General features: G+C 36.0%; 1 protein-coding gene across 7 annotated transcripts in view; it reads left to right on the top strand.

Annotated features, from left to right (window-relative positions):
• Positions 1–12,276, top strand: part of NAV3 (neuron navigator 3) — a 608,990-nt gene that overhangs the window by 342,010 nt on the left and 254,704 nt on the right. For all 7 annotated transcript variants that reach the window (XM_040233842.1, XM_040233840.1, XM_040233838.1 and 4 more), the window contains 2 exons: positions 8,346–8,418; positions 11,466–11,649. In XM_040233842.1, the coding sequence (XP_040089776.1) occupies positions 8,346–8,418; positions 11,466–11,649 (257 nt within the window). The remainder of the gene's footprint in view (positions 1–8,345; positions 8,419–11,465; positions 11,650–12,276) is intronic.

The following is a 12,276-nucleotide window of genomic DNA, read 5'->3' as shown; positions in this document are numbered from 1 at the left end:
TATTTTCAGGTTGATAGGTACTGATGCTGTATTTTATAATTTTATATTTATAACACTTTATATTGGCAGTTATAGACTATAATGAAGATTTAATATCATCTTTAATAGGCAACTAATATTAAATGATGGTCATCATTATCTAACACCAAGTCAGTTAAAGCAGAATATAGAATTTTGAACAGAAAACAATTTTTATCTGATAAAGTCCTAATAAATTTTCCATATGAGTACCCTTATATATCTAATTGGTCATATACACACATATTCTGTAATACAAGTGTTTATATGGGCATTTCTAGTATCAAAATATATACATACACATGTATACACACAGACATAGATACACATATGCCTAGTATAGAGCTAAGCTCTTCATAAACGTCTGTACTCCTCACACAATATATTGTGTGGGAGCTGCTTTCATTCTCATTTCACAGATAGGTTAGCTGAGGCTTCAGGAGAGTGAAAACTTTATCAATTTATTTTGTTGATTTCTTACAGGGTGTAAATGTCATAACTAGGATTCAAACTCAGGTTTGAGTGCAAAACTTTAAACTATTATTCTGTAGTACTTAATCATGTGTCTCACCCCAGACCAAATTAACACAAAAACAAACTGAAGAGCCAAACAGAATTACTATTTCCTACCTCTCCCTATCCCACAGCACAAACTAACTTGAAATAGAAAAGCAAAGCATGGGTTATAGTGCACAGTGGTAGGAGATACCTAGTTAAACTGCATCTTTCATCTCCACTCCCCACAGATTAACAAATCAATCCTCAGAGAACAAGGCCCAGAGATCTGCATGCTCACAGACCCCAACTCACCCTTACGTGCTTAAGACTCACCCTTGCCCTGCTGCTCTGCTAAGTAGATAATTGTGTTAGTTTTGTATGCTTGCGGTAACAAATTATCACAAATGTGGCTTCAAACAGTAGAACTTTAATCTCTTACTTGTCTGGATGCAAGAAATCTGAAATCAGTAGTCAGTTCAGTGACTCAGCCATGTCCGACTCTTTGCAACCCCATGGACTGCAGCACACTAGGCTTCTCTGTCCATCACCAACTCCCAGAGCTTACTCAAACTCATGTCCATTGAGTTGGTGATACCATCCAACCATCTCATCTTCTGTTGTCCCCTTCCCCTCCCACCTTCAATCTTTCCCTACATCAGGGTCTTTTCCAGTGAGTCAGATCTTTGCATCAGGTGGCCAAAGTATTGGAGTTTCAGCTTCAGCATCAGGCCTTCCAATTAATATTCAGGACTGATTTCCTTTAGGACTGACTGGTTTGACCTCCTTTCAGTCCAAGGGACTCTCAAGAGTCTTTTCCAACACCACAGTTCAAAAGCATCAATTCTTCAGTGCTCAGCTTTCTTTATAGTCCAACTCTCACATCCATACATGACCACTGGAGAAACCAGAGCTTTGACTAGATGGATCTTTGTTGGTAAGGTAATGTCTCTGCTTTTTTAATATGCTGTCTAGTTTGGTCATAGCTTTTTTTCCAAGGAGCAAGCTTCTTTTAATTTCATGGCTACAGTCACTATCTGCAGTGATTTTGGAACCCCCCAAAATAAAGTCTGTCACTGTTTCCATTGTTTCTCCATCTGTTTGCCATGAAGTGATGGAACCGGATGCCATGATCTTAGTTTTCTGAATGTTGACTTTTAAGCCAACTTTTTCACTCTCCTCTTTCACTTTCATCAAGAGCCTCTTTAGTTCTTCTTCGCTTTCTGCCATAAGGGTGGTGTCGTCTGCATATCTGAAATTATTGATATTTCTCCTAGAAATCTTGATTCCAGTTTGTGCTTCATCTAGCCCAGCATTTCACGTGATGTACTCTGCATATAAATTAAATAAGTAGGGTTACAATATACAGCCTTGACATACTCCTTTCCCGATTTGGAACCAGTCTGATGTTCCATGTCCAGCTCTAACTGTTGCTTCTTGACCTGCATACAGATTTCCCAGGAGGCAGGTCAGGTGGTTTTGTATTCCCATCTCTTTAAGAATATTCCACAGTTTGTTATGTTCCACATAACATCAGTATTCCACAGCCAAAATCAAGCCTTCAGCTTCCTCCAGGGGCTGTAGGGGGAATCTATTCCTTGTTTGTTCCAGCTGCTGGTAACTGCCAGCATTCCTTGGCTTGTGGCCACATCAGTCATTCTATATGTTCATCTACCAGAATATAAAAATGCATTGGATAGTTGTGAAATAATTTGGAATCATTTAAACCTTATAAACTTAGACTCTGTATGGAACACATAGATTTTACATGCTCTTTATATCCTTGTTTGTTAGTCACTCATTCGTGTCTGATTCTTTGAGACCCCATAGATCATAGCCCACCAGGCTCCTCTGTCCATGGGATTCTCCAGGCAAGAATACTGGAGTGGGAGTGGGTTGTCATTTCCTTCTACAGGGGATCTTCCCAACCCAGGAATCAAACCTAGGTCTCCTGCATTGCAGGCATATTCTTTACAATCTGAGCCACCAGGAAAGCCCATACTCTCTCACTGAACAATTTCATCCTTACATTCAATGACATTGTTCTGTAGCACCTATCTTGTGCCAGACCTGTGTCCTACCTAGCTCTCTGTTAATCATGTAGAGAGCTTGAGTCAAAAGCTTGAACTGACTTAACTCAGAATGCCTCAGTTACAGTGGTAGGAAGCATAGTGTGGCAATAATTGTTATTTCATTGAAGACTGATGGGGATGAGTTTGAATTCCGGTTCTGCTGTGTACTCAATTGTGTAAACTTATAAAAAGTATGTCATTTCTAAGCCTTTACTGAATAATCAGAGTATCAAATTTTCCAGCATCTATGGTAAAAATGATAAGGATTTTGCATTTGGAGTAAATAATATACATGCTTAATGTGTATGAATTCCCTTTCTGTGCTGGGATTTTGAGTGATGGAGAAAGAAGTGGCTTCTAAACCATATCCCCTGCTTCTGTGTTTGACATGTAGTATGAGGTTCCTCACAGTACAGCCTGTTGTGAAGTTAATATTTTACAAATGACATATTAAAATTAAACCCGCTAAAATCAAGATTGCTGGGAGAAATATCAATAACCTCAGATATGCAGATGACACCACCCTTATGGCAGAAAGTGAAGAGGACTAAAAAGCCTCTTGATGAAAGTAAAAGAGGAGAGTGAAAAAGTTGGCTTAAAACTCAACATTCAGAAAACGAAGATCATGGCATCCGGTCCCATCACTTCATGGGAAATAGATGGGGAAACAGTAGAAACAGTGTCAGACTTTATTTTTTGGGCCTCCAAAATCACTGCAGATGGTGACTGCAGCCATGAAATGAAAAGACGCTTACTCCTTGGAAGAAAAGTTATGACCAACCTAGATAGTATATTCAAAAGCAGAGACATTACTTTGCCAACTAAGGTCTATCTAGTCAAGGCTATGGTTTTTCCAGTAGTCATATATGGATGTGAGAGTTGGACTGTGAAGAAGGCTGAGCACCAAAGAATTGATGCTTTTGAACTGTGGTGTTGGAGAAGACTCTTGAGAGTCCCTTGGACTGCAAGGAGATCCAACCAGTCCATTCTGAAGGAGATCAGCCCTGGGATTTCTTTGGAAGGAATGATGCTAAAACTGAAACTCCAGTACTTTGGCCACCTCATGCAAAGAGTTGACTCATTGGAAAAGACTCTGATGCTAGGAGGGATTGGGGGCAGGAGGAGAAGGGGACAACCAAGGATGAGATGGCTGGATGGCATCACGGACTCGATGGACTTGAGTCTGAGTGAACTCTGGGAGTTGGTGATGAACAGGGAGGCCTGGCGTGCTGCGATTCCTGGGGTTGCAGAGAGTCAGACACGACTGAGTGTCTGAACTGAACTGAACTGAAAATAGACTTTTAAAAATTAAAGCACATGGGAGATAGTATGGGTACAAATTTATTTGTGAAACGTTTATTAATTTCTATCTATAAACCTATGTATATACTGTGTGATCATAAAGAAAAAGATATCTTCTGTGCAACATTGACAATTTATTTCTTTTGCTTCAAATACATTATTACCATCCTGAGCCTTAAGATCAAGCCCAGCCACTAGCAAGACATGGAAGATGTTACACAATCAGCGTCTGTTTATTGGTTCATCTTCTGCCATTAGATTTGCCAGATCTCAAGATTCTTGATCTCGAAGTCCCTTCTTGAATGCTCCTCTGACACAGTTTCTTAAAACCTTTTGAAGGCCACCAGAGAGGCCTATTTTCACATTGATAACAAAGAAGTTGTCGGAAAAGCTTTAAGTAGGGTTCAACTCTTAATATTCCTAGCTATTCTGAATTCCTTGCAAGTCCTTTAACTTAAGGTGTTTCTCAGCCCTCAGCAGTTCACATATTGTACCTTCCTTGGCTTCACTTCACCCCACATCCTGTTATTTGGTTAACCCTTCCTAACCTTTCAGGGACTAGTTCAGGCTTCCCTTGAAGCAGGAATATATATGTGTGTGTGTGTGTGTGTGTGTGTCAAGTTAATGACACAGACTCTGGTTTTGATATATTCTCTCTGTGTAACCTTGAGCATCTCAATTTAATTAGCTGATCAACACTTACCCCTGGAAAAAATGGTTTTTTGTGTTTTTTTTTTTAATTTATTTTTTTCTTTTATTTTTATTTTTTATTTTACTTTACAATTCTGTATTGGTTTTGCCATACATTGACATGAAAATGTTATGGTAACTTTAGAAGAAGAGATCTTTGTAACCATGATAGATAATAATCTTAGTTGCTAATAAATTTTCTAGTCTCTTTACCTCTGGTCATGAATAGAGTGTTTAGCAGTCTGTGTTTCTCTATAACATTCATTGTGTTACATTGGAATCATCTCTCCTATGAGATTTTATATGTATTTAAGGTCTTGGACATGTCTCAATGAATAAATAATCATAATGTGAATGAATGAAAACAAACATGTTAACAGTTTTTACCAATGCAAAAACATTATTGCATTTTACTTTAATTCTCTAAGTGTTTTTATTTTAAAGAGTTATAATAAAATATTTGGCTAAAATCTATATAATCATTTGAATTTTGCAATATGATAGGAGTTTGCTCAAACCGAGCCATCTTATTTTTTTGGTTGAAATAAAATTTAATTAATTTATACAGTGATATGGCAACCCACTCCAGTACTCTTGCCTGGAAAATCCCATGGAGGAAGGAGCCTGGTAGGCTGCAGTCCATGGGGTCGCTAAGAGTCGGACACGACTGAGCGACTTCACTTTCACTTTTCACTTTCATGCATTGGAGAAGGAAATGGCAACCCACTCCAGTGTTCTTGCCTGGAGAATCCCAGGAACGGCGGAGCCTGATGGGCTGCCTGCCGTCTATGGGGTCGCACAGAGTCGGACACGACTGAAGCGACGTAGCAGCAGCAGCAGCATACAGTGATATTAGCAATACTTGTTTATCATGAAAAATGGGAAGAATCATTCATTTAAAATAGCATGGGTCACAAAAGAGTTTACATCCAGAGAGAATAAAAGTTACATTCAGTTTATATTCTTCTCATATTTTCTGTGTATGATTCATAGCAGCAGTACCTACAGACATACCCTAACCAGGATGCATTGTGTCTGCAGAGAAAACTCAAGTCTTTGAAGTATTATTATGCCTGCTATCTGGTTTACAGTTATTTAACTTTTTATATTGCGGTGGTTTTAGGATCCCAGTGGGTATTGGAGCCTTTTCAGTTCCAGGCCAGATTTACTCTGTAAGCATGACTGCAGAGAAGAAAGGCTGGCACGGTCTGTTTTCAGATGTCCTTGTGAGCAATTGTATTGCTCTGGATGGCTCAGATGGGCATGCCTGCTCCTCCTTCTGAAGCTTGTCCAACCTTATCAAAATCAGACTTATCCTGTGTGTCCAAATGATACTTCTTCCATAGTGAAAGCTGATAAATCCATTCTCTTCACTGCCACACAGTGTTCTTTATAATTCTCTTTTGGAATATTGTGCCTTATGCTATGCTGATTTATGAATCTTTTTTCGTCTCTTCAGCTGTATTACAAACTCACAAAGCTCACAAAGACAAAGATATTCTTTCCTTCTTTATGTTATCTCATTTTCTAATAACGAAATGTGAAGAAAGGAAAAAATTCAAAGTAGGTTTCAGAACTAAAGGGTTTTTGCATATTTTAATGTAAACAGGTAGAACAAGAAGGTCCACTTGGTCATTTAGTACTTAGTGTCTTCAACTCTGTAATTCTTTTAGTAAAACTTATTTTGAAATGAATTAATATAAAACTTTTTTTTTTCTCAAAGCAAATGTGTATACCTTGGCTGCAATCATTTTAAAGCAAAAACAAAACAAAACAAAACAAAAACCTCTCATTGGGTATTATTGCTTTAATTTTGCATAAAATTACATTTTAAAAGAACTGTAAACAGTTGTCCATTTTATAAAGACAAAGTCTGGAATGTATTTTTTCTTTTTATTTTCTTTAAAAGACATTTTGACCTTCCTATGAAGCTCAGCTAAAGAAGACATTGGCAGAACTTCATATGTCCTCATACATAGCTTTTGATGAGAATTTAATAAGACAGAGAACAGTACCTTGCCAAGTATTAACTTTAAACCTTATTTACTTTAGAATTTCAAGATTTATGGAATACCAAAAAACCCATGGAGATGACTCACAAAGAACTGGAACTTACTAGTTTCCTACACTCTTTTAAAAAGTCTTAGTTTTAACTTTGCTACATTTTGCCATGACTAATACTGAAATCAACCCATGAATTAACATAAATTAATCTGTTTCTTTTTGCTTCCCACCCCAAATTGTTAATCACTTGCCAGTTATTGTGTTGAAATGGACTATTTAAAAGCAGTGGCATTACTCTTTTAAATTACAAAGATGATATCTGTATTTAATCAGAGAATTACTCAACTATGGGAATACAAGTATAGGTTTTCTCTTTTTATTTTTAAATTATGAAAATAAGATAACATATTTACAGGAGACTTAGAAAATACAGAACAAAGTCATATCGTCCCATTATATAATACAATTATTTTTAAGTAGATAAGTAAGATTTTTGTTAGAATTTCAATATCAAGCTCTCAAAAAATAAATAGAATGAATATACAGAAAAGTAGAAGGATATAGTAGACCTGAAAAGTACCATGAACCAGTTTAATATAATTAAGATTTATACATTTTCACACAATAGTAGGATGCAAGTTATATTCAAGTTCCCATAGACTGTAAACGAGGAGACACTGGAACACACCATAAAACAAGGTGTAAAAAATTCACAGTCTAAAGGTATTGAAATCATACAGAGTCTGTTCTCTTATCATTGTGGAATTATGTTAAAAATCAGTATCAAAAGATGTCTGAAAATAACATATTTTCAAGGGCAATGTGACATTTACCAAGAGAGATCTTTGACTTAGCCATTGAACGCCTCAGTAAAGTTAGAAGCCTGAAAAAACACAGAGGGTGGTTGCTGAGAGGAAAGCATTTAAAAGAAATTGCTGTCACAATGAGAAATTAATACCAAAGATCCTTTAAAAACCTCATGTATTTGAAAATTAAATGTCCACTTTTAAATGATGGGTGTATCTAAGAAGCCATAGCAAGGAAAATTAGAAAATATTTGTAATGAAATACAAATGAAAAGAGAATTTACCAGAATTTGTTGCATGCAGCTGAAGCTGGCTTATTGCAACTAAATACAATGTGGAATCTTGACTAATGTATAAAAACAAAGAATGAACACTAGCATAAAATTTTGGTAAATTTGAACCAAATCTGTACTTTAGTTAATAACACCATATCACACATTAATTTCTTGTTTTGTTTTTTTAAACAACAGCAAATATAGTTTTAAAAAGAATTCTATGATTTAGAATGAAAATATACTTCATTTCTTTCATGTGTATCCACCCCCTTTCCATCTTATTTGTCTTTTGGCATACTTACTGACTATTACTATTCGAATCTCAGTTACCCACATCCTAGTATTCTAAGCATCTCCTATTTGGATGCTTTAGAGACTTCTTGTGAAGCACAAAACCAGTCTGGTCTTATGTTAAGTAGGTGGGTTGCTAATCTGTAAGAATGCCATTCTTGATCAGGCCTCTATGAATTGTTTGTAAGTACCAAATCAGACAATGCAGTCTTTATATTCATCCTGCAATTAGCCAAAATTATTCTAGTTATAGTCCAGTTAAAGATCTCTAGTATGAAATGAATGTAAAATATTCATTCTCTCTTTATCTTTCTCTCTGGCTTCATTCTAGCTCATTTATGTACTTAAAAATAATCTTCTAAGTTACTTTTTCACTGCTTTTCATGTTGCAGATTGAAAATGTTGATGTCTGCCTTAGTTTTCTAGCAGCCAGAGGAGTAAATGTTCAAGGTCTATCTGCTGAAGGTAAGAAAAAGCACAATTGTCACAAATGGCATCTGTGTTTGAAAAGACTTTTTATAACACTAGAAATGTCAAATGAGAGTACATGGGCCCTTAATATAGAAAAAGAAATTAGTAAAGTTTCCAAAATAATAGAAAAATAAGTTCTGTGGTTATTAATGTATGCTTTCATTATGTAGCTATGTTCTAGATTTTGTCAAAGTTGTTCTTTACATTACTGAGTATATGGAAGGGGGGGCATATTAACAAAGTATCTTTATGTTATAACGAGTCAGTAGTACTTTTAGAATGTTAAGTAGATGGAGGGATAGATAATGCTGGGTAATAGATGGACAGAAATACATTTAAACGGTGTAATTAATGCTTAAATATTGTTTATCAATAACAATTCTATAATTTGATCTAGTTAGTAGTCCAAGCCTAAATATTTGGTTAAGTTTAATGAAGTCCTCAGGAATTCTTAAATAATTAGTATTATTAACTGTTCTTTGTAAAGGCCTTAACATTTTTTTTTTTTTGACCTTAACATTTTAAAACGTTTAAAAGATCATCACTGACATTGAAATACAGAAAACAGGAAAAAGACAACTAAATCTGTCACTTTTTTCCTGCATTCTTTTTCTTCAACATATATTTTTAGGAAATCTTTTCAAAATTTTCAAGTAGTAATAGTAACAAAAACAATTGCTAATGTTATGACGTATCAATTCCTTTGAGATCTATATCAGCAACAAACATTTTTTGAATTAGAATTTTAATTATATTACATTAATCCCTTTTGGCAATTTTTGTTACTTAATGTTTCTACTACAGTCAATTTACTCTGCAAAGCCTTCCCGACCCCCACAGATAGTATAAGTATTAGATAGGTCTAAGTTTTACAAGTTTTACTGCCATTGGAAAAATAGGAATTGTGTGACTTCTGAAATATTATGAACATGAACTAGAGTTATTTACTTTTCTCAATTTTTCTGTACTGTTTAAATTTTATTTTGAATTTCTTCTATCCTTTATATGTTTATGTCATGATGTTTAATATTAAATTATAGACTTAATGGCCAAAAGTTAGTTTCAAACCTAACTCATGGTTCTGTTACGTAGAATAATATTTGAGAAAATTCTCCAGGATGATACTTTACTTTCTAAGAGGTTGAAAGTAGGTGAGGAATGTTACTATTTGTTGGTTTTATGTCTCTTCCTCTTAACATGACATCTTTTTATTAACATAAGCCTGTTGCTTTTTATTTATCTCCTAAAAATATATGAATAGTCAAATTGATTTTCTGTATGTATTTAACATGAATAGTAATAAAACAAGAAGTTTAAAGAATATCTTTCAATAAGATTCACAGGAGAAAAATAATACTTGCAGGTTCACCCAAGAAAACTTATACTTTCTCACTATAGCTTCATATTGATCAAGCCTATACTTATGGCCCCTGTGAGGAAAGTTGGGGGTTATAATAACTCAGCCTTATTTTATATGAATAATTCCACTGCATATTGTGTGTGTGACATTATAAACCATCAGAGGGCAAGAAATTTAAGTAGTTTATTAATGTTTCTAAATTCTGAAAAGAAGGTATAAAACCTTGACCTCATAAGAGGATATATTTTATTGCCAATGGCAAGTTTCATTTCAAGTGTGATTATAGGTTGCATAGCATTATATCCAGCTTTACAGGCCTCTCTTTTTCTAATTCTGAAATTATAACCCCAGAAGAAAAAAACTAGCTCGTCTTATGGCCTACTTTGTGCATTTAATTTTTTCTTCAATGTTAGAAAAACTTACACAGGAGCCTCATATGTTTAGAACTAGAAATTCTACTTATTCTATTATGCTTATTCTACTTACACTATTATACATGCATAATAAGCATGCATCTAAAGCATAAATGCATAAAATGATCTTAATTATTTAATATGTAATATGAATTAAAAATAAAAGAATTGGAACATTAAAGTGGATAACTATGGTGCCATCTGCTCTTTGGAGGACAAATACATAGTTTTATAATAAATCGGTTGGTGGGTGATTTAGAATGCTGCTAACAGTTATTATGAGGTATACTCATACAGCATCAGTGGAGAAGGAAATGGCACCCCACTCCAGCTACTCTTGCCTGGAAAATCCCATGGACAGAGGAGCCTGGTAAGCTACAGTCCATGGGGTCGCTAAGGGTTGGACACGGTTGAGCGAATTCACTTTCACTTTTCACTCTCATGCATTGGAGAAGGAAATGGCAACCCACTCCAGTATTCTTGCCTGGAGAATCCCAGGGACAGAGGAGCCTGGTGGGCTGTCGTCTATGCGGTCACACAGGGTCAGACACAACTGAAGTGACTTAGCAGCAGCAGCAGCATATAGCATCAGTATTTATAATGCAGGCCACTGAGCATATAAGTGGCTTTCTTTCTCTAGCTCATAGGCATCCCTCCGCTGGTAACAGCTGTGTGCATTTGTGAGGGAAAATATGTGTGTGTGTACGTGTGCTCAGTCATGTCAGACTCTTTTAAGACCACAATGAACTGTAGCCTGCCAGACTCCTCTGTCTAAGGAATGTCCCAAGCAAGAATACTGGAGTGGATTGCCATTTCCTGTTCCAGGAAATCTTGCACAGGGATCGAACCTGTGTCTCCTGAATCTCTTTCATTGGCAGGCAGATTCTTTACCCCTGACCCACCTGGGAAGCCCATTTGAGAGATAAACAGAATGATAAATCAAATGAGGAACACAAACCAGAGCACCTATCCATTTGCATGAAGAAGCTAACTCGAGAAAAACTGTAGTTCAGGGTCAGCAAAGAGCATCCCTTGAGTAAGCTTTGTTCTCTCTCTGAAATTTCCAAGCTATGTAAAAATGTTAGCATGTTTTAGAAAATCAGACTTACTTAAATGTGTGACTGAGAGAGCCAAGTTTTATTTCTGTCTTCAAAGATTTAGTCTATTAAGAGTCTATTGGAAGCAATTTGCAAACTGCTTCTAGAATTTCTTTTGTTAAAAAAAATAATTTTATATGATACTGTTTTTATATTTTCCGCTTGATACAGAAATAAGAAATGGAAACTTAAAAGCCATTCTAGGGCTGTTTTTCAGTTTGTCTCGCTACAAGCAGCAGCAGCACCACCAGCAGCAGTATTATCAATCCTTGGTGGAGCTTCAACAACGCGTCACCCACGCCTCCCCTCAAGCAGAAGCCAGCCAGGCCAAAACCCAGCAAGATATGCAGTCCAGGTAAGGGAGGGAAGCGGGGGCTATGTTTAAAATGAGTTTACATCAATGGGAGTCTGTGGGAGCATGGAGACACAGCCAGGGTGGGATGCTGGCAACTTGTTTTTATAAGTTTTTGTTTGTGAGTTTGGTCACCATATTTATGTAGCTATATCAATGTGATGGGATTATTTGACGAATGTTATAGAATTTAAAACCTCTTTTGCTTGGATAACCAGCATTTGTCACTTTTTAGGTGAAATGTTTGTGTCTGTTTTCTACAGGTGATCGTGGTTTGTATCGAAATGTGTGAAGTGTCTTTTTCATAAGCTGTGTGTCGCAGTTACTTTCTTCTTATTTAGAATGTACTTTTGGAGTCCTGGTTTCCAGTTGTATAGTTTTCTTTTGTCGATGCTTCTGATTGGTTAAATCATTAAATCTGTCAAAAAGTTTAGGCCTGTTAAACATAGGAGTCTGAGTATGTGGGAACATGCTGTTTGGATGTGAGACTGTATGTGTGCACACCTGCATATATGTGTATGTGTGTATTTATATACACAGGTTATGTTTGTCTTACTTGAGTCTGTGGGTACATGTAGACACAGCCAGGATCGAGTGCTGACAAACCATTACAACACCCTTTACTCTTTC

The sequence above is a fragment of the Oryx dammah genome, unplaced genomic scaffold (assembly GCF_014754425.2).
Source record: "Oryx dammah isolate SB20612 unplaced genomic scaffold, SCBI_Odam_1.1 HiC_scaffold_29, whole genome shotgun sequence".
NCBI classification, from domain to species: domain Eukaryota; kingdom Metazoa; phylum Chordata; class Mammalia; order Artiodactyla; family Bovidae; genus Oryx; species Oryx dammah.
This window is presented reverse-complemented; position numbering and strand designations above follow the sequence as displayed.